The sequence below is a fragment of the Rousettus aegyptiacus genome, unplaced genomic scaffold (assembly GCF_014176215.1).
Source record: "Rousettus aegyptiacus isolate mRouAeg1 unplaced genomic scaffold, mRouAeg1.p scaffold_m13_p_6, whole genome shotgun sequence".
NCBI lineage: Eukaryota > Metazoa > Chordata > Mammalia > Chiroptera > Pteropodidae > Rousettus > Rousettus aegyptiacus.
In genome coordinates, this window is record NW_023416309.1 from 65,651,064 (window position 1) to 65,673,695 (window position 22,632).

The following is a 22,632-nucleotide window of genomic DNA, read 5'->3' on the forward strand; positions in this document are numbered from 1 at the left end:
CAGAACACTCAATTATTTCAGTCCAACAAGGCCTTCGCCAAGGCACATTGTATTAAAATGATCAAAAATCAGTGACAAAGATAGAATTTTCAGGGCAGCCAGGGGGAAGAAATGGTAACTTGTAAAGGAAAGCCTATTAAGTTATCCTCGGACTTCTCAGCATAGATCTTACTAGTCAGAAAGGAATGGAATCAAATAGTTAAACTATTAGGTGAAAGGAACTACCAGCCAAGAATAATATATCCAGTTAAGCTCTCCTTTAGATATGAAGGAGAAATTAAGACGTTTCCAGACATACAAAAATTGAGGGAATTCTCTACTACAAGGCCTGCACTATGGGAAATACTGAAAGAGGTCAGGTCGTCTAAAACAAAATGACAGGAAAAAAAAAAACATAATTAGGAGTAAAGTGACTATCAGGCAAGTAGAAGCAGAGGAGTGCAACCCTTACTAAGAACAGGCCATTATAAGCTTAAATAATAAGAGGAGAATTGCTATAGTGAGATAGTAATAAATGTTCAGCATACACAGGGACAAATTGAGATAAAAATGACTGAAAGGGGAAGCATTCAAAGATCCAAATTCAAAAGGGGTATGAAGATAAGGCACACACAGAAGAAAATAGATGACTATATGTGTGTGTGTGTGTGTGTGTGTGCGCGCGCGCGCACGCGCACGCATACCAATGTTCATATCAGCATTTTTCACAGTGGCCAGGACATGGAAGCAATCAAAGTGTCCTATGATAGATGATTGGCTAAAGAGGCTATGGCACATATATACAATGGAATATTACTCAGCCATAAAAAGAGATGAAATATTGCCATTTGCAATTACATGGATGAACCTCCAGATAATCATACTAAGTGAAATAAGCCAGACAGGAAAAGTCGAAAATCACATGATATCACTTATATGTGGGCTAGAAACCTAAAAGCAACAAATGAACAGGACAAACAAACAGAGATCATGGACGTGGATAATAGACTAGTGGTTACCAAAGGATGGGGAGAGAGGGGAGGGGAGAGGGTAGGTGAACTATGGGAGGTGAACACACAGTGTAAATATATATATATGCCTTACTGTTAAAGTGTACAACTGAAACTTACTTGATTTCATTGACCAATGTCACCATAATAAACAAACAAACCGATAAAATTTATAATAAAATGACAATAACTACATACCTAGCAAAAATTACTTTAAACGTAAATGGATTAAATGCTTTAATCAAAAGATAGGGTGGCTGAATAGATAAGAAAACAAGCCCCTTACATATGCTGTCTACAAGAGACTCACTTCAGATTTAAAGTCACAGTCTGAAAGTAAAAGGATGAAAAAAGATGTTTCATGAAAATGGAAACAAAAAAAAGCTGGGGTAGCAATACTTATACAAGACAAAATAGACCTAAAACAAAAGCTATCACAAGAGACAAAGAAGGCCTCAGTTATTCCACTTCTGTATATTTATCTGAGGAAACCCAAAACATTACTTTGAAGGAACACATGAATCCATATGTTCATTGCAGCATTATTTACAGTAGCCAAGCTACGGAAACATCCTGGGTGTCCATCACTGGACAAATGGTTAAAGAAGACGTGATGTGTGTGTGTGTGTGTGTGTGTGTATGTGTCTATTCCATTGTGAATATTACTCACCGATTAAAAAGAATGAAATCCTGCCATCTGCAACAACATGGATGGACCTAGAGGGTATTAAGCTGAGTGTAGTAAGTCAGACAGAGAAAGACAAATATCATATGTAGAATCTAGAGAACAGGATAAACAAACAACAGAAATAAATTCATAGATACAGAGAGTATATTGACGGTTGTCAGACTGGGGGCAGGGCTGGCTGAAGGGGAGGGACTAAGAACTACAAACTGGTAGTTTCAAAATAGTCATGGAGATGTATGTAGAGTATAGCATGAGGAATATAGTCAGTAGTATTGTAATGACTGTGTATGGTGTCAGATGGGTACTGAATTTACTGGGGTGATCACTTTATAAGTTAGATAAATGTCTAATCACTGTTCTGTACACCTGAAACTAATATAATATTACGTGTCGACTATAATTGAAAAAAATAAAAATATTTTTAAAAAAATTTTAAAGACTGGTTTGGCAGAGTAGAGATGATAGAGGCTCACCTGGATGGGCAGAGATGAGTAGAAGTGAGGAAGTACAGTCCGAGAGCGATAACCTTCCATATAAGTCTCTTGCTGGAAAGGAGAGAAGAGAAATGAGGCAGCAGCTGAAGGGACAGTGGTGTTCAGAAGACTTTGGTTTTGTTATTATTCATGTATTTGGACATCTGCAAAATAAGTAACAGATGCAAAAGGTAAACATTTAAGTGATCTAAAACTGTTCACTCTCTGCCCAGACCCCTCCTTTTCCCCTCACTAGAGTGGATGACACACAGCTGAAAGGCTTCTTGGGTTGTATTTGTTTTTGTTTTGGGGGGTGTATTAAATAAGATGTGAGATACTAGAGACAAGGAATGATCTGGCACAGAATGGGAACTGATGATAGAGGAAAGAGCGGGTAATTACAAGTGTGAAGGTCAGGAGCAGGCAAGGTTGGAAGAGTTAGGGGTCCTGGCCAAGTGGAGGCCTTCGCTGGAAACAGGGACACTTGGTGCAGTCATAGGAAGGACGGGCAGCTGGGAGCGAGGGCCCCACGGCAGGGCCTGGCACACCTTGTGTGTTGGCTGTGCTTCACAGTAAAATCTCCTGTGAGCGCCATCACATGCATCCCAAAGATTGGCCAGCCACAGCTGTCACACCAGCTACTGGGAGGGAGTACTTACTTAGGGACCTAGCAGGCAGGCCAACTTCAGCAGGCCTCTCCCCACCTGCCTCTACTCATCTGCTGGCCAGATTGGGTTGATTTTTGGCTCCTGCTCTGACTAAAGCCCTGCTTCAGACTGTCCTCACTAGATCCCTTCCAAGTTCATCAGGTCCCTAAGGCCAGACCCCTGGACCTGGCTGCCACCTGACAAAGAGCTGTCGGGCACTATGGATCCTGAGGCTAACCTGGCTTCCTGTTCTTCTGCCCCCAGGAGCAGCACTCTGAAGTCACCCGTGAGGTTTCGTGAGACTACTCTGTGGTCTCAATTAGGGACCCCTGCCCTAGACACCAGATCTAATTTGAGGGGAGCACATTGGCCCTTGGTTTCTAAGTCATCAAGGCTTAGCTTCCTTGGTCACCCCGCTGCTAGAGACAGCAGAAAGGAAATGGAGCTGAAGTTCCAATGTCTAAATGGAAGATAAATGCCTCCTCCTTGACACCAGTGCCTCCTGCTATGAGGCCCCAGGGACAATGTGAGGCCTTGAGGAGCCCTTCACTGCTTGTCAGGATGATGGCATGGACTAGAGAGAACGGGTGGGTGCAGGGCAGCAAAAGAAGCATGATACACATTCATTCATTCACTTGAAAAATTTTATTGGTCTTACATGTCGAGCCAGGGGGCGGGGACTTGGGGAGGTGAGGCCTCGGGCCAGAATGGGCTTGGGGGCATGCACCAATCCACAGAGGAGCAAGAGGGGGTGCTCCAGGATCAATTCTCTAAGGGGCTGGAGGGCACAGCACAGGGAGGCCAGGTGCATACAGCAGCTTCAGTGATGGGTCATCTGTGAAGAAGATACAGTGGGCAGTGAAGCCCTCATCCTGTGTAGGCCCAGAAGTTCCTAGCAGTCTGGTCTTCCTGACAGTCCCCCTACCCCCCACCTCTCACCTTTGCCAGGCTTGGGGGGTATCTGCCTTTGAAGGGCTCCTCTTTCAACAGAGACCTCACTAGGCAGGAGTGACGGTGGGAGAAGGTCTTGAAGCTGTGCTTGCCATGGTAGCATCCCATGCCACTGTGCCATGTAGGGATGAGTTACTCAGGCCCAGGGAGCCCCCAAATGCCTAGACTCTGCATACAACTAATCCTCCCAGGGGTAGCTGATCCCTGGGGCACCTCTCCCCAAGACAAGTTTAATCCCAGCTATGCCATTATTGGATGGTTGTCCAGCTGATATTGCCTCTTTCAGGGGCTCTGTGAAACAGGCCCAGGGCACCAGGCGACCTTTAGGGACCTCTAGGGTCTCAAGGTTAAGTGTGGCTGATGGATGTGCCGGCAGAGGCCAGAGGCCCACACAAGAGAAGTTAGTGGGAATCTGAGGCCCAGGGCTGCTCCAGCCCCTTCTGAACACCTGCAGGGAGCAGGTAGACAGTGAGCTCTACCCCAGACTCACCCACACCCCCGAAGGGCAGAGAGTGCACGGAGACTTGGACAATGACGTCACTCCACCACTCGATGTCTCTGCAATCATCTTCTTAATCACCTGCAATAGCGTCCATTCCCAGGCTTCAGTCTCCTGACATCCCAAGCCCCCCTCTGTGTGTGTCCTGGAACCCCTAGGATGTGAGCTGGTGGAGGCAGTACCCCCGCTGCCATCTGCACCCTGAGGCCCTGTTGCAGTCTCCCATTCTACCCACATATCAAGTATTGGGTAGGGAAATAAAATAGCAACAGTTCCCATGACTGAATGCAGGGCACTATGTTGATGATCATCTCATTCAATGCTCTGGGTAGATGTTACTGTCCTGATTTCAGAGCTGAGAAGAAAAGGGCTCAGGAAGTTTAAGTAACTTGTCAAGGTCACACAGCAGTGAATGGGGAAACTGGGATTTGAAACAAAGTCTGTGGACCCTTGGATCCTGTTTGCATGAGTGCTGTGCCTGGGAGCCCCAGGACCCTGGGAGGAGGGCACCCCAGGACCACCTTGTCATTTTGGGAGAACACATAGAGAGCCAGGGGCTTCTCACACTGGTTGATGAACTGGATGGCCTCCTCCAGGCTGCGCACACAGACAAAGGACATTATGGGCCCAAAGATCTCCTTCTGCATCACCTGGGACTGAGGGTCCACATCCGTGAGGATGGCGGGGGCTGAGGCAGGAAATGAGCCAGAGTCAGCTGGTGCTGAGACCCCCACCCCCACCCCCAAACAGCAAGTCCAGTGTTCCTCCTTCAATTCCTTTACAGATGAGGCTGCCAAGGCTTAGAGAAGGGCAGGGCTTCCCACCCACCCAGGCTCCATCCTGGAAAACCTTGGGGAGAACGAAGGACTAACTTGTATGAGAGGGAGCCTGGGGTCTCTGCACCCCACACCCAAGGCTCCCTGATGGAGCTCATCAGTCTCCTGGCAAATTGAAAGCTCAAGCCTAGGGACTTGGGGAGCCCTCCAGCTCTGCACACCAGCAGCTCTTGTGGCCTCTGCTATCTGAATCCCCTGCTGATGCTGCAAGGGTTGGGAGGAGATGAAGCTGCTCTCTGGCCTTGTGGGGGAGGGGCTTCTGGGCTGAGGTGGGGCTTCCCAGGAACTATGCCAAACTTCTGCCCACCAAGAGACCCAGAGTCCACCTCAGACCCACTGGCGAAAGCAATTTATTCCCTCCATGGAGTTGTCTGCTCTTCAAATATCTGTGCCCACTAGCCACCAATTTTCAGGGACCCTAGCAGCCCTGGTAGGTGGTGCTCTTCCAAAGGATGAGTGCACGCACCTATGTATAGGGCGGCCATGTCCCCAGTGCCCCCATAGGCAACCCTCTGGCCCTCCATCAGGCCCATCACCCTCTGGAAGTGCCGGGAGTTAATGATTCTTCCATAATCACGAGATTTTTTGGCATCATCCCCATAGAACTCCTGTGGAAAAGCGATGACAGGCTTCAGGTAAGGACACGACCAAAGGCTACAAGGTTGCCAGTGACTCCAGCCTGGGAGAGCACACAGGCACCATCAAGCCAGTGCAGTGGAGGATGGCACAGCAACACCAAGAACTACTGGCCTGCCACAACATCTGGGGTGCTCCACAATTTTTGCGACATATAAAGTGCTGTAAGACAGCATTGTCTGAAAGAAATATTTGCATAGCTGTCTGGACATCACATCACATCACCTTCCTTGCATGTATAATCACAGAAAGGAAAACATACCAACAAGTTAGTAGTGACTCTTTGGGTGGCGGGATTCTGGGGGGAGCATTTTTTCCTTCTTTATGCTTTTTGATCTTTTCCAAATTATCTACAGTGAGCATGGATTGCTTTTATGATCAGAAAAAAAAAATCCAGTATTTTCTAAAGTCCACACCCACCTCTCTACCTTGGAGCTTCTCATTCATTCCCGTGGGCCAAGACTCACTTTCAGGGACTTTTTGAGCTTCTCCGCGATTTGATTCTGGATGGAGGGATCGCAGCGGATGTAGTCAGGGGTAATGCAGGTCTGGCCGTAGTTCATGAACTTCCTCCAGGCAATACGTTTGTGAAAATACTAGATTAGACTGCATTCTTCTAGGCAGGAGGTTACTGGAAAAAAGCACCTTATTCCATTAGCTCAGTATTAAGGCTCAAGGGGCTGAGTGCAGGAGGACAGCTCTCTGGTCAGCAGGAGACAGGAGCTATGAGCTTTCCAGCAAGAGGGCTCCCTAAGCAGCCACTGGCTTTTAGATTCTGGACTGAGCAGACCTGTGTCCCTGACCATGTTCACAGGGGCCTGTGGTACCTCACATCTTAACCTCACCAGTGACTGGTGGGAGATTTCTGGGGTGGGCGGACTTTGTGCCCCTCTGTACATGCTCTCGAGTCCTACACAGCCAGGTGTCACTGCTGCTGAGGGTCCCCACACTCCGGAAGGCCGTGCATGTGGGATACGGAAGTTGGACAGAGCTCTGGTTTGACAGCTCTTCTGCAGGAAGTCTTCCTGGACTGACCTCACCTCTTCTATGAATGTGGTATTTCCCTCCCTTTGCCCTCCCTCGCCAAAGCTCCTGCCCAGGACTGCAGGCACTTTGAGGGCAGGGACAATGTCTGTGTTACTCAGAGCGGAACTACAGTCTGCATGAGTTAGAAGGCAGCCAGAATGGCCACTCCAGCTCAAATAGGCACCAAGCCTGCTCACCTGCAGGCAATGTCCAGATCACAATCCTTGTCCACATAACAAGGGCTCTTTCCCCCCACCAGCTCCAGTGTGACAGGGGTCAGGTGCTTGGCTGCAGCTGTCATAATAATCTTCCCAATATTGGTGCTCCCGGTGTACAGGATGTGGTCGAATCTGTCCTTGAGCACCTCCGTAGTCTCAGGGATGCCCCCTTCGATCACTAGGTACAGATCCTTTCGTGTGAGGAGAGAGGCGAAGCTCAGGAAAGACCACAGCCCCTCCTCACCCTGCCCAAGCAAGCCACTTCCAAGTAGACCACCTCTCCTGGCTCAGGGGCTCTGTTCACCCCAATGGGAGAGGACAGCTATCCTCACCCCTCCCTGTACCAGGGACCCTTGCTACAAGAAGTCACTATCTCTCAACCTCAAAGACCTGGCCCCAACACAGTTCTCCTTGTGCCCTGGAGAGCACTTCACCTTATCGAGGTACTGAGGGATGATGGTGGCCAGCAGGTTCAATGTGTTCTCGCTCAGCTCTGAGGGCTTGATGACCACTGCATTCCCTGCAGAGCACATGGAGTCAGGGTGGCCCCACCTCAATGCTCTGCCCCCCCCCCCAGTGACCAAGCCTGGAGACTCCCTCCACCTTCTGTGTCCTCCGAGGAGTGAGTAAAGAGCTACAGGCACACACCACAGGAGCTGTGCCATCTGCCTCATGCAGTTGATGAGATGTGGGAGAAGGAAGAAGGGGAGATAAATACTCTGCACCTGAGCAGAGTGGGCCAAACAGTAAGAAAACCCTAATCCATCTTAGCTCAGAGCTGCCTAGCCCCATACATACGGACAGGCAGGGGTACTATATGGACATGTGAGCCTGCTTGGGCCTCAGGCAGAAAGCCTGGCTAAATAGTTTGGCCCCTGCAATCTCCTGTGAAAGACAGACTCATCAAACCACTACCTGACACCAGGACCCATCTCCTCGAAGGCCTGAGGCCCCTGGCTCTACTCCACAGCAGGGGATAGTGAGCCTTCATGACTCCCCCAGAAAGGGGACCATGGTACCTGCAGCAATGGCGCCCACCATGGGCTGAATGGTGATGGTGAAGGGGAAGTTCCAGTAGCTTATGATGAGGACCACACCCAGGGGCTCTGAGTGGATGTAGCATTCATTCTGCTGGGTGTGGGCAGTCTTCTCCACGGGCTCATCCACAACCCACTCAGGGAGCTTCTTGGTCATGTACTCAATCTCCTCCAGGCTATACACCACTCCTCATGGTATGCGTTCCATTCGTTCTGTGGTGAGAGGACTCCTGTGAGCTCCCTGGCCCCAGAGCTCTGAACAGAGAGTCACCAGGGCTGGCTATATGTGGGTCCTGGCTTACTGCTCCTTAGCTTTGTGACCCTGAATGATCTGCCTACCCTTTTCAAACCTCAGTCTCCCAACCTGCAAATGGGAGCATGATCTGTACCTTCTAGGGCTGATGGATGGGCACGTTGAACAGAGCTGGGCTTACTCAGCTGCCAGGGTAATGAGACATGGGCTCCTGGGGGCTGGGCCAGAGAAGGTACACGAGGCAAAGTGCTGGGGAGCAGCCATTAGAGTGGTGGGCCCTTTTCTGCCAGTGATAGGGGTCCAGGCAGGTTTACATATGTCCCGTTGAAGGTACCTGAAGGAAGGGCAGGTCTGTCCAGTGACTTGAGCGTCATTAGTGATCTGAGGAGAACCGAGCCACTGAGTGTCTGGGAATACTTATAGATTAAAATGACGCTTGAACCCGGGCGGAGCCCTAAGAAGACCACCTTTAAGAAGTGGATAAAGGAAAGAGGCAGCCAGAGAGAGTTAGGAGAAAATTCAGGAGAAATGCAGCCAGGGGAAGGAGGGAGTGGATGCTGAGATCCTCCTGGAGTGGTGGGGAGGCAGCAGTGTGCAAGGGTGGGGAGAGAGGAGGAGCCGACAGCATAATATACTGTACACAATATGCAAAGCTCTTCCCTGAACTTTGGCTGTGAAGAGCAAAGCGGAGTTGTTAAGTCAACAGAGTGGGTTTTCTAGTCTATTTTTTGTTTGTTTTAAGATGATAAACCTTGAAAGATTTTAAAAATACAACAGCAAAGGGCCCTCTGCCCTTCTCCAAGATGATAGCAGGCCCCCAGTATCTTGGAGGCAGCAAGGTGAAGGGTTTAAGAATTTGAAGGTGTCTGATTTTGCTCAGGGCAAAGGATGGATGTGGAAGGTGAGGAGGAAGGAAGATGCCACGCAGAACAGGTGGCCTGTGGGGTGCTACGCTGTGCTGTTCCCGTGGACAGAACCAGGTGGCCCTGGGCGAAGCTGAGGGCTGGAGAAATGAAACCAGAAGTTCGGGACGTCATGCGGGAAGGAGATGGTTGAAACGGGTAGCCTCCTGCTCCAAGATGGATGGAAAAGGAAACGAAGCCAGGAGAGAATGGCAGACAGACGGGAGAAAGGAGCTGCCGTTCCTACGTTGGAGCACCGGGACCTGGGGCTCCTAATCCTGAGGAGGCAGCGGGCGGTCGGCCCTACCTCAGCGTCTGATGGTTTCAGCCGCACTTTCCTCTATAAAAGGTTCCTGACACTCACAGAGGGTTTTGAGGACTATGTGTGGTTTCATGTAAAGAGCTGCGCCCCGAGCTCCAGACGCACCGCAGATGTCCTACAGGCAAGCAGTGACTGTTCCTATTCCTGTCGCACCCTTGCCCTCCGCGCTCTGGCGCCCGAAAGTCCCGCTGTCCCAAGGTAGCCATGGCCCTTGCTGGGAGGGCGGTGCTGCCCTCTGGGATGTGTGTATGGAGATGGCGCGGGGCAGGGCGAGCGGGGAGGAAGCACCTTGTGCAGGTCGGCCATCAGAGCCTCCGCGATGTCCTTTTCCCGCTCCTTCATCATGCGCCGCAGTCCCTTCAGGTGCTGGATCCCGAACTGCAGGGGGCGAGTTCTGCCCAAGTTGAAGGCGGCTCTGGCCCTCTGCACGACTTCGCTGATTCTACCCACGGTGCCTGGGGAGAGGCAGCACCTTGGAGCAGGGTAGGAGGACGGGCTGCACTCTGGCTCCCGCTCTGTCTCTGAAACCTGGGGGTCCCGGGGCAGCACGCTCACTGCTCCTCCAATGCATTAATTGTATAGAAAGAGGAGGATCTCCCCAGGAGCGCTGGGAAAATGGCATTCTTTTGCCTTCTCAGTTCCCTAACTCAGATGTCTGGACCCTTCTGGCCTTCTGGATACTCCCCTGAGCAGAGACAAACTCATTTGCACTTAGGGCCAAGAAGCAGTGACACGCGATTCTAAGTATAATTGCCCGTGGTGGGTTCTTAGCAGTGTGCTGGGGCAGGCCTGTTCTTGCGCCTTCGACTTCCCACTCCTGCCCCTTCCTGCTTGCAAAACTGGTGACACTCCCAGACAAACACTCCAAGAGTTCTGCACACACAGCCCTGCCACTTTCCAGATTAAATGGGGTGGCACAGGTTGCGATTCCACACACAAGCTGATCGAAGAAAATCCAGTGTTAAAATATCTGCACCATCTCTGGCTAAGCAATTGTTCCTCAAAGCACTGGCTGCTTCACAGACTGAACCAGACTTGATCTCTTAACCAGTGTGTGTCTGTAACACCTGTGGACACAGAGCGAATGCCAGCAAAGGCCTTGCAAAGTTTCAGATTTTCATATGGAAGTGGGGAGGAGATTCCTGCTATGGGTACGAGAAACCGTATTCGCTGATAGGGATAGCTCTTCCTGGGAGCTATTTGGCTACGTTTAACAAAAAAAGCCTTTAAAACATATTTTTTGACATTATAGGTCCACATTAAGAAGCTTATAAAAATTAGAACATTTCTAAACACTCATAAATAAGAAAGTTCATCGGGTTTGTTTATAACAGAGAGATACTGGAAACGTCCTAAGTCTCCATCAGCAGAAGACAATTTAAATGAACTATGCTGCACCTATGTGATGGCTGATTGTGCCGTATTTAGGAGAGAGACAGAGCAAGTACGGCAGCATCTTTATAAGGGCACCTTCTCTGTGCCAGATGTGTTCCTCCTCATGAGGGATAAGGAAAAAACAGGTTACAGAAAATAGGTACACCAGGTGCGGATGTGTGTGTGCACATGCGAGAAAAGACCAGACCAGCAGCGTCCACATATGGCGAATTAGCAGCGATCTTTGTTTTTATCTTCTGTAGTGTTTGACTTTTGTGCAATGAGCTTGCATCTTTTTTAAATATTTGTTAATTTTTTTTAATAAAGATAATCTGTAATAGGTAATACATGCTCATGGTAGAATATATGTAAAAGATACAAAAAAGGGGGAACAGAGAAAAGTAAGTCTCCCTTCTTCCTTCTCCCCCAGTGATTCCTTGCTATCTGCCTAGAGATATTCCACCCAACTTCAGATACTGCATAACTTCTAACATCAGAAGAAAAGGGGAAAAAAACACAATAAAGCTATTTCTACTTTATAAAAAAATTATATATACCATGTGTATGTATATCTACCACATATATAATATATGGCATATATAATATATTATATATGTATATAAATATAAGTATATGTGGTATATATACTAAATGTTATGTATGTGTATGCATATATGGGATGAATAATATATGGATATATTATTATCTATGGTATACGTAATTTTTTTGAAAAATAGAAAAAGCCTGTGTGTGTATGTGTGTATATGTGTGTGTGTATACTGTTTCTCCTCTCCATAGTGCTGACCCCCACCTGAGGTTTTCTGCACAGAGATGAGGTCCCTGCTGGCATCCAGGGTGCCCTCATCTTGGAGGTGCCACGGACCCCTCCCTAGGTCTGACAGGAGGCTGAAGGGAGCTCTCTCACTGGGACCCCTTGGCCTAGCTGGCCATGGGTCAGGTGGTCCTGCTGACCATGACCCTAGCCACACAGCCCTGTAGGAAGGTCCTCTCTAACCTTGTGTGGTCAAATCAGGACAGCAGAATCTGGCCATGGGTCAGCAAGGCAGGCATCCCAGGGTGGAAGGGCCTGCTGTGAGTGAGACAGGGTGGGCTGGCACCCTAGCTCCAGCACTCAGAAACGCATGGCCCCTGAGAAGGAGCCTCCCTGGGCCTCTTCCATGGCAGCATTTATAATAGTGCAGCCTCATAGTTACTACAAAGATTAATGGAGCCAGAAATCATCTAACGTTGCACCTGGCACACCAATGGAAGCCAATGGAGTCCACCTTCCTGCCTCCTTGTATCCTGTCTGCCTCACCTGTGCCAGCTTTGGCCCTGGGTGTCCCGGTGATCAGCTGCCCCTTCATCATCCCCTTTGATCCTCGAAAAAACTCCGCAAGAAGAAACCATTATGAGGGCATTTTATAGATGAGGAAAGTGAGGCCATGTCTTTTTCTCACAGTTAACAAGTGACAAAGTCAGGATTTGAACCCACTTCTATCTCGATCTTCCTATCATGCTTTTAACTACTGGGCTCTGCTGTCTTCCAGGGGAGTGAATTAGGGATTCTCACCCATCATCCCCTTGGCCCACTGCTCCTCAGATTTCCAGGGCTTCTACCTCCCAGTTCTGGGGCATGGCAGAGCTGCCAGAGGTGGGCCTTGGACCCTCATGGGGGAAAGGGGTAGGGTAGACCAACCACAAAGATGGACCCCACTCCTAGTGCAAGTTTCAGTAAGATACACCTAAGGAAAAAAAGGAGAGAGAGAGAGAGGGAGGGAGGGAGAGAGAGAGAGAGAGAGAGAGACGATACGAGAGCTCGAGAGAGAGAGGAGACTATAGATAAGAAATGGAACTAAAGAAGACAGCCGCCCACCCACGCTAGCTCGCTATCCCTTCCCTCCCTCCTCCCTAGCCCTCCCTCCCTCCCTCCCTCCCTCCCTACCTACCCTCCCTCCCGCCCGCACTCACTCCGCCTCCCTCCCACCCCTCTCCCTCCTCCTCCCTCCCTCCCTCCCGCCCTCCCGCCCCCCCCCCCCTCCCGCCCCTCCCCCCCCTCCCTCCCTCCCCCTCCCTCCTCCCTCTCTCCCTCCCTCCCTCCCTCCAGCCCTCGCCCTCCCTCCCGCCCTCTCTCCCCTTCCCTCCCTCCGTCCCTCCCCTTCCTTCCTTCCTTCCTTTCTTGCCTTCCTCCTCCCCCTCCCTCCCTCCCTCCCTCCCTCCCTCCCTCCCTCCTCTCCCCTCCCTCCCTCCCTCCCTCCTCCCTCCCTCCCTCCCCGTCCCTCCCTCCCCTCCCTCCCTCCCTCCTCCCGCCCCTCCCCCCCCTCCCTCCCCTTTCCTTCCGCCTCCCTCGCCCCCCCTCCCCGCCCTCCCCCGCCGCCCGCCCGCCCGCCCTCCCCCGCCCTCCATCCGCCCGTCCCCAAGAAGAAAGAAAGAGAAAGAAAGAAACCTTTGACACAGCCTCTCCCAGCGGCTGGAGCTCCTGGAATAAACGTCAGCCTAGAGAGGACATATTTAATGACCCTCCTCTTCACCCCTCAGCCCTGGCATCCCTGAGTAAGAAGGTTATATAACAAGATCACAACAATATGCAAATGTGGGGTATAGCATAATCAGGGCCTCTGTTCTCTTTGAGCCCCAGTTTGGGAGATTAGGCCTTAGGTTGTCTGATTTTGTTCCATTCTAAAATGCAAGAATGTGTCTTTGAAGGCGTGGGTAGGGCTCACATCCAGTTTTCAAAAGGAGCCCATGCATGTGTTTCCCCTGGGTGTAGGGGCTGCCTGGCCCTCTTCCAGAGTGCAATTGCCAGATGCTGTTCTACCAATTTTTCCAGTTACATAAGATCAGCAGCAGGTGAGGTCCAAGTTATGATGAGTGTGCACGCAGCTCCCTAAATATGCACCACAGCACAGGCACGTTCTCCTCCCCCTCACCTCTCCACCATGTGCCAGGGCCTCATCAAGGCAGAGATCTCCAACCCTAGATAGCTGTAAGCCAGGGGACTTTCTCCACTGATACATGGATCTACTGTCTTGTTGAATAGCAGAGAAGAGAGCCAGGAACCAATAATAATTGCCCCTTCTGTGTGGTCATCCAGAAAACCAGATGCGCTTGGGAAGGAAGCAATCTGGAAGCCCCTTCTCCCACTATTTAACAGACGTATGCTGGCCCTCTACTCTGTGCCATGCAGTGGGGATGGAGGGAAATGTGGAAAAACACAGCCGATCACATTGCATACCTCCTTGCTGCCATGGACTCTTGGCCTCCTCCTCACCTACCTGCAGGCTGTTCTCCATCCAGCATTTGGGTGTCCTTGCTTCCCATTTCACTAGGAAAGAAACAAAAGTTTCCCATAATGGTCTACAAGAGCCTAAAGATATGTTCTTCTCCTCCCCTTTCTATCCACCCCCATGGCTCTGCTCAAATATGAAGTAAAATAGCTCCAACCCCTCAACATCACTCTGTGTCCTCTTCCTCCAGAGCATTTATTGCCCTCTAATGTACTATTTGTCTACTTATTATGTTTGCTACCTGTCACCCCTCACCCAACTAGAATTTGATTTTTCCCTGCTATAATCCTGTAGCACCTAGAATAGTGTCTGGTACATAGTAGGTGTTCAATAAGTATTTGTTGAATGATAGAGTAAACCAAACATTTTAAAATAATATGAAAACTGTAGCAATTGGAATAAGCACAAGATGCTACAAGAACTCAGATGAGGTGTCGCATGGGAGGGAAACAGTGCCTGAGCTGAATGAGAGGAATTTAGACAAGGAAGAGCAAGAGGACTTGGAATAGCAAAAGCAAAAGCTCAGAGGCCTGGAATAAAGTCTTGTGTCCACTACCGTTAATAATAGGTGTAACATATACTCTGTTACTAGCAGGAGATGAGGGGCTGGATGAGGCTCTGGGTAGCAGGGGGCTCCTTGAGCCCTGTGGGTTGGGCCAGGCTGTGAGGGTGAGGGAGCATGAAGGAGCTTATCATGGAGGACTATGTTCGAGATCTTTGTTTTTAGGGAAGCCCTCTTAATAGGGCACAGTCTTAATAAGGTTCGGACTGAAAGCTGCAGCTTCTAGTAAAGGAGACAAGAAATTACAAGACCCCAGTCTAGACCAACAGAATGGGAAACATACCAGAATAGCAGAAGGCAATATTGGCAGGATCTGGTGCCTGGGCTATGTGGTGGGAGGAAGGTGGAGCAACCTGTGAGGTGGGGAGGAGCAGGTAGATGGGCCAGATCTCTTGTGTCAACCTGGAAACCACTGCCCTCCCCCTGACTTTTCTGGTGGCAGCACCTGATTATTTTTGGAGATGACCTTTCTTCTTTTCTTCAGATTCAATATGATGGTCCGACAAGGTGCTCTGTGGCAGACTAACCAGGGCGAGCATGGGCCCCCACGAGGCCACCCAGACTTTCCCAGCAACTTCTTGAGTAGAGGACAGGGTGGAAGGCCCAAGGCCAAAGGAGCTGACTCATTATGACAGTAGCTCCCTGGAGAGATAGGTTTCTCAGCCGCTTGTTGAGTTCCCTACATCTGTGGCCCCAGCCCTGCCCAGGTCTGATTTTCAGCTCCTTCTTCAATTCAGTGGAAATCTTCACCAAACACTGAACACGACCAGCTGCATGTCCTTAGACAAGCAAGTTATTTAATTTCTCTGGGCCTCAGCTTCCTCTTCTGGAAAATGGCATAAAAAGAAGGAGCTGAGAGATGAGTCCCCGGGGCCCCTCCCTTCCTGGTCCTTGGGGCCACCCCCGCTACCCCTTCCATGAGATAGCTCTTCAGTTTTCACTGCTTCTAAGGCACCTTCATCCATCCCATTTCCTCCTTCATCTTTCAGCATAAAGCTGACCTCCCTGAGGAGAACCATGGAAACAACAAAGACAACAATGACTGTGTAAACTGATGAAACCAGTGCCTGGCATACAGACAGCTTTGTGTAAATGTTTGTGTTGTTGCTATTGTTACAAGTAGCAGCTTTTAGGTCCTGAAGGTATGGAGCAAGGAGCCTTGAAACTTATTTAAATCTTTGGAGAACAAAATCTTTAGATTTTTAAATTTTTTGTATTGTTATTATTTTGGTTAAGTTGCAGTTCTGGCATAGTTTGAGTTGTCATAGAAAGTGTTTCAGATACATGCTTTCCAGATTTTAATCTTTGCAAGCCCTAATATTTCACCTCCAACGCTTCATCTCAACCCTGGTTATCATCACTCTCTCCAAGGCTATTGTCATTGCTGCTTGTCTGCTCTCTCTGAATATATGCTCACCTCTCCCTGATACCTTCTCCAGAAAGCTGCCAGAGGAATCTTTGGGCAAGGCATGCCTAAGGCTGTCTCTCTCCCATTAATATCTTTCATTAGCTTCCTGCTGCTCTTAAGAAAAAAACTCCCATGGTCTTTGATATCCTGCATAATCTGACTCCTGGCTGCCTCATCACTATCATTTTGTACCACTTCCCAGAATTTTCACTACATTCCAGTTCACTGGCATTCCTCGAATAGGCCAGGTGATTTTTCTACCTCAGGACCTTTGCACACGCTATCCTTTCCCTGGAACCCTTCCCCATCTACTCTGCACCATGGTAACTCTTATTCCTGGTCATATCTCAGCTTCTCTGACGTGCCAACCCCAAATAATACCGTTCTTACTTTGAGGAACCTGTCACAAATTGCACTTATATATTTGTTTGTGTAACTATTTGGTGATTATTTTTCTTTGCTCCTTGTTCCCCTGCAGACTGGAATTTCCATGAAGCCAGTGATCTCAACTATTATTCAATACACATATCCCAGGTACTTGGCACAGTGCCTGGCATAGAGGAGGCCTCAGAAGATAATGAAAACAGGCTGGTGCACCAAATCATCCTGCTTATGGGGTTGGACAGGGTCTAAGCCAAGGCTGAGAGAAATTATCAATTATTTGGCAAGATGATTCAGCAAATTCACCTAAAACTAACAAAAAAAATTTAAATAAATCAAAAAAAATTGGCTGAAAAGTTACTCTGCTTAAATTTCAAGGAACGCTTAAGTTAAAAATAGATATTGGGAGGGGAAAACCACTTTCTTTCTAAGAGCAGAGGGGAAAAACTTAAGCAGTGAGTCTGTGGGACTGTCTCTCCTTTCTGTTAAGAGAGAGGGAGTAGGGAGAAAGTCCTGGACATACAGGACAAGCAGAAACATTTAGTGTCCAGACTGTGGAGAAGACGGCCCTGGCCTTGTTTCTAAGCTGAAGCAACCAGAGCTGGACAGCCTGGGAGCCACAAGAGAGTCTGACATGCAGCTGAGGTCATGAGCAGGATAACAAACTACTCCACCTGGCTGAGACTGCATATCCAAGTATCGGAGGTGTTCTTTGAGGTGAGGTAGGAAAGCTATTTGGAATTAGAATTTTGAAATAAAGCCTGTGTATGACAAGATCCTGATGTGCCCTTCAGAAACTTGAAACTGCAAGTTGAACACATTAACTCACACACAACTCCTCTTGTGAGAGGACAAAGACTCCACTGTGAGCATGTGATGGAATATTTGGAAACACCCAAAACTCCAGCTAAAATGGAACTCTCTCCAGGTGCAGGCCTGGCAGGTGACTCTAATAAGCAGAAATTAAGCACTTGTTTGGAGGGAGACCATTTGACCAGAAGGGGCTGTGGGCCAGAACAAGGAGCATCTCGGAGGTTAGCTTTGGCAGAGTGCCTCCCAGCCCAGGTCTGGAGAGCGGAGTCCTGGCTAGGCAGGCTCAGCCTGGCAAGGCCCTTCACCCTACTGCAGGTTAGGCCACCAAGGCTTGTGCAAATCGATATCATGCCTTGGTTCCCACACCATGCCCACAAAACTACCTTCCCATACTCTGCCCTCTCTAGCTATTTGCAATTAGGGAGAGGGTGCTCTGGTACTGTGGACTCAGCAGTTAGTCTCATTATTGTCAATTAAAAAATTATCATTTCTGATAATGATTTGGCCACCCTGTAGGTTATCCACATGGGCAGAACCTGCCATAAGGCTAACTCATTTGTGTGTACAATGCATTGGCCTCTCTCTGAGCTCAGGTAACATCTACCCTGCCCCAGAAAACAGATCCACCTCTCATCCTGCTAATGCAGGCAAACTTCGGGGCCTGCAAGACTGTGAGAACCAGACTCTAAACCATAGTGAAGGGATCAAGACAAATGCCTACTCCCCGGAACCTATCTGATGACCCCAAGCTTTAACCTCACCTATTTAAAAAGTACAGGACTAGGTCAGTGGTTCTCAAAATGTGGTCTGCAGACTAACAATAACAGCATCACCTGGAAACCTGTTAAAGATGCAGATTCTACTAAATCAGAAACTCTAGGATGAGGCCCAGCAATTGGTGTTGTAGCAAGTCCTCCAGGTGATTCTGATGCCTCCAGGTGAAATTTGAGAAAGTCTGAGAAACACTGATTCAAGCAGTTACTGACAACAGTTCACTGAGAGGAGTTCTGTTTGATCTGTGTGTTTATTTCTTTAATAAACTGCTGTAAGAAAATCAAGTTATTTACTCTTTAACATCTGCTACATGTTATAAGTTTGTAAATATATTGTGATACTGAGATTTATAACATAACTGGTTTTCATCCACAGTTCCTAGCTCATAGCTCCCCAAACTCTTGGAATTTCCTAAATATTGAGAATGATAAAGGTGTCTCTTGTTATGTCAATGAGGTGACTTTTGGACCCCAACCAAGGATGGGGGCTGGTTGCCAGGAGAATCATGTGATTAGGGGGTCGGAACTTTCAGCCCCACTCCCTGATCTCTGGGGAGGGGAGAGGGGTTGGAGGTTGAGTTCAGTCACCAATGGCCAATGACTTAGTCAATCATGACAATATAATAAAGCCTCCATAAAACCCCAGGAGAACAGCTCTTTGGCTTTCTTTTCTGGAGAACTTCCTGGTTGGGAACACATGGAGATGTGGAAAGAGTGGTGCCCTGGGCAGGCATGGAAGCTCTGTGCCCCTTCCCATATACCTTGCCCTAGGCATCTCTTACATATGGCTGTTCTTGAGTTATATCCTTTTACGATAAACTAGTGATCCAGTAAGTAACATGTTTCCCTGAGTTTTGTGAGTTGTTCAAGCAAATTAATCAAACCCGAAGAGGGGTTAGGGGAACCTATGATTTTTAGCCAGTTGGTCAGAAGTATAGGTAACAACCTGAACTTGCAACTGACATTCTGATTTTGAGGGGGTCGTTGGAACCTCCAATCTATATCCAGCTGGTCAGAAGCACAGTTAAGAGCCTGGGTTTGCATCTGGCATCTAAAGTGCGTGTGAGTGAAAAGTGGAGACAGTCTTATAGAACTACACCCTTAACCTGTGGGATCTGATGCTATCTCTAGGTAGTGTAAGAATAAAGGTGAATTCTCAGACATGCTGCTAGTGTCTGAAAATTGTTTTTTGAAGTAAGGGCATCACCTCCCCTATGTTGAATTGGGTCTGGGAACTTAGTTCAATATATATGTACAGAACTATATTTTGTAATTAAATAAAGCTGGGTAGATTCATGATAATGATGTGAATATAAGATTTTATAATAGTATGTCACAGAATTCAGTTTACATTTTTCAAATGGCCAAGGAGCTAGGATTTTATAATAAATTGTTCTGAGGAGCAAATAAAATGTTTTCACTGGCTAACAAGATGATGGTGTTATGTCAGTTCTGGGGCTGCTTGTGATCATCATGCCCAGCATTTACTGAGCATTTATCGTGTGCTATGACTGAAGGTATGCAACCCTTGATCATAATCCTACAAGAGATATTATTACCTGAATTTTATAGAAGGGGGAACAGAGGCTCATAAGAAATTTGGTCCAGGCCTTCACAGTTTATAGGTGGCAGAACCAGGACTTGAACCCACACTTGATAAACACCAAAGTATAGGTTCAGTCACCAAATCCATCTTGTCTCCCTAAGATGGGACCCAACAGGAAGCAACATAGTCCATGCCTGTTTCTCAGAATGGGACCCCTTTAGCCTTCCTTCCAGTGTACTGAATCTCATTACACAGATGGATCTAACCAACCTGAGGATCTGATTCCTCAGGCCCGGGCAGATTAGACACTGAATAGAAAGAGGAAAGATGAGGGAGAGGAACTGCTGTGAAAAGCAGTAAGGAGAGATGCTGATCAGAAGAAACAATTCAATTTACAATAGCATCAAAAGAAGAAATAAATTTAAATATAAATTTAACAAAAATTTAAGAAAAAAGTACAAGACTTGTACACTGAAAACTGCAATACATTGTTGAAAAATTAAAGAAGATCTAAATAAACAAAAAGAGATCCTTTATTCATGAGTTGGAAGACATAATATTGTTAAGATAATAACATTCCTCAAACTGATTTATAGATTCAGTACAATTCCCATTACAACTCCAGCTGGCTTTTTTTCAGGAATAGTAAAACTGATCATAAAATTCATATGTAAATTCAAGGGACTCAGACTAACCAAAACCATTTTGAAAAGAAGAATAAAGCTGGAGGGCTCAATTTCAAAATTTACACTAGAGCTACAGTAATCAAAACTGTGATACTGACATAGAGATAGATATATAGATCCATGGAATAGAACTGAGACTCCAGAAATAAACCCTTACATTTATGGCTAATTGATTTTTCACAAGGATACCAAGATAATTCAATGAGGAAAGAATAGTCTTTCCAACAAACGGTGCTGGGACGACAGAATATTCACATGCAAAAGAATGAAGCTAGACACTTATCTCACATCATATGCAAATATGACCACAAATGGATCATCAAAAAAATAAATAAACAAAACAAAAACAAACAAACAAAACCATAGGAGTAAATGTTCTTGGGTTAAGCAGTGCTTTTATTCTCCAAACATACTTGTTTTCCTAGTTTAATATATTATCAATAGATTTTTGCCTCTGGCCACCACAGTATAGACCATTTAACTTCTAGGTGGGCTGCATTTCTTCTTTCTTCCTTGCTATTCATACACAAAGTCTTGGCTCTAATACCTGCAGTGTCTCCCCTCTGCAGTCTGCTCTTCCCATTGCCTGGAGGAGGCCCTTCTCTTTGCATCCACAGATGTCACCTCCCCACTGAGATCCAGCTGTAGCACCCTCCAGCTGGGTGAGGGTCCTTTACATATAGACTTCTGGATGAGGCACCAATCATGTGGCTTGCTACAGGGCTGACTGCGAGGGCTTGGCTGGGGTGAGGATGATGAGGGATGAGTGGGGAGAGCTGGACTTAGCTTCACTCAACTGCACATCATTTCTGATCTAGATCCCCCAGCCTGGGTCCCCTCCAACCCTTGCAGTCAGTAGGCAGGCAGGGTCCTGGTCAACAACTCTTAAATGCCCACCAGTATGTTTTCCCTGTGTCTTTCTTAGCGCTAGTATAATAGCAGAAAAAGTTAGAATGTACCTGACACATTGAGGTTGTCATTGTTTTTAAAAACAGGGACTATCGAACACGTTTCTGCCTTTCTATTCCCACTCAGAGTGTGTGTGTGTGTGTGTGTGTGTGTGTGTGTGTGTGTGGTCCCTCCAAGGTAGCAGGGACAGGTGAATCCGTTCTATCCACTCTTTAGGCTGTTTAATATTGATATTAATAATATTTATATGCATGTGGCTATAATGTTCCTTGTTGATGGGACACCATTTGCTTCCACTTTTTGACCAATACTCCATAAAATTCCTTGTACTTAGAGGTGATTTTCTTTCTATGTAATAGATTCCTGGGAATATTTGCATTTTTAACTTCATAGATGTTGCAGATAGCTTTCCACAAGGCGGCCCTATTCAAGGCCAACAGGGCTGTCAGAACCGGTTATAGGTTCAATCAGCCTGCTGGGTGCACAGAGCTTCTGAATGTTTTCGAATCTTGATTTCCGGAATCCCAGTGAGCTGGAGCATTTTCACACATGCACTGACAATTTGCATTTGTGTCCTGGAAGCCGCTGTTCTTAACTTGCTTCTTCCGTTCTGTTTTCCTTGTCAATGTTTAAGAGTTCTTTGCATTATAGCCACCTGAGATATTATTATTTTCCTCCATTTATCATTTGTCCTTGGACTTTATTTATTATTAAAGTATTCATATAGCCAAATAGTACTTTTCTGTTTTAGTTTGAAGGAGAGGGCTCTCTGATCCTAGGTTGTTCGTCTGATTCTCTAGATGTTCTAGCAAGATTTTTATTGTTTTATTAGTTACTCTGGGTCCATAAAGAAATTATTTTACATATAAGGTAAGAGTGAAATCCATGTTTCCTTTTTTTCTAATGAACAGCCTGTTGTGCCAACACCTTTTAATACACTCACCAACAGTAATGACAGCACTTACTGAAGCTCTACTGTGTACACTTTCCATGTTCTAACTCGTTTAATCCTTACAGCCACCCTAGAGGAGGAAACTATTATTCTCTCCACTTTGCAGATGAGAAAATTGAAGCACAGAGAAGCTAAATGATTGACCTAAGGTCACGTGGCTAGCAAGTGATAGAGCCAGGGCATCTGACGTCAGTGCCCCCCTTTTGGAGGCTCATGTCTTTCTGCCTCATCCATTTCTTCCAGGCTTTCAAACTGATGGCTGTGGTGTTGCATACAGATATAGTTTCCTCAAAATTCTTTTAACCTCTCCTAAACCTGAAGTTATGCCTTCTTTCTCATTCTTAATCTCGTATATTTCTGCTATCTCGTTTTTACTTTACCAAGGAAAGTACAAATCATGATGAGCTTGGGTTTTTCTGTTTGTCAGTGTTTGCAAAGACCAATCTACACACCCTTTTTAATAT

General features: G+C 47.3%; 1 protein-coding gene across 1 annotated transcript; it reads right to left on the minus strand.

Moving 5' to 3' along the window:
• Window positions 1–1,295: 1,295 nt before the first annotated feature.
• Window positions 1,296–9,921, minus strand: ALDH3A1 (aldehyde dehydrogenase 3 family member A1). Its single transcript, XM_036223331.1, is given in 13 exon segments — window positions 1,296–1,319; window positions 2,151–2,222; window positions 3,456–3,575; window positions 3,737–3,860; window positions 4,235–4,289; window positions 4,292–4,328; window positions 4,769–4,935; window positions 5,550–5,691; window positions 6,187–6,315; window positions 6,930–7,154; window positions 7,398–7,483; window positions 7,983–8,213; window positions 9,766–9,921. Coding segments are annotated over 12 exon segments (1,356 nt in total). The 5' UTR covers window positions 8,158–8,213; window positions 9,766–9,921.
• Between the last annotated feature and the right edge of the window lie 12,711 nt (window positions 9,922–22,632).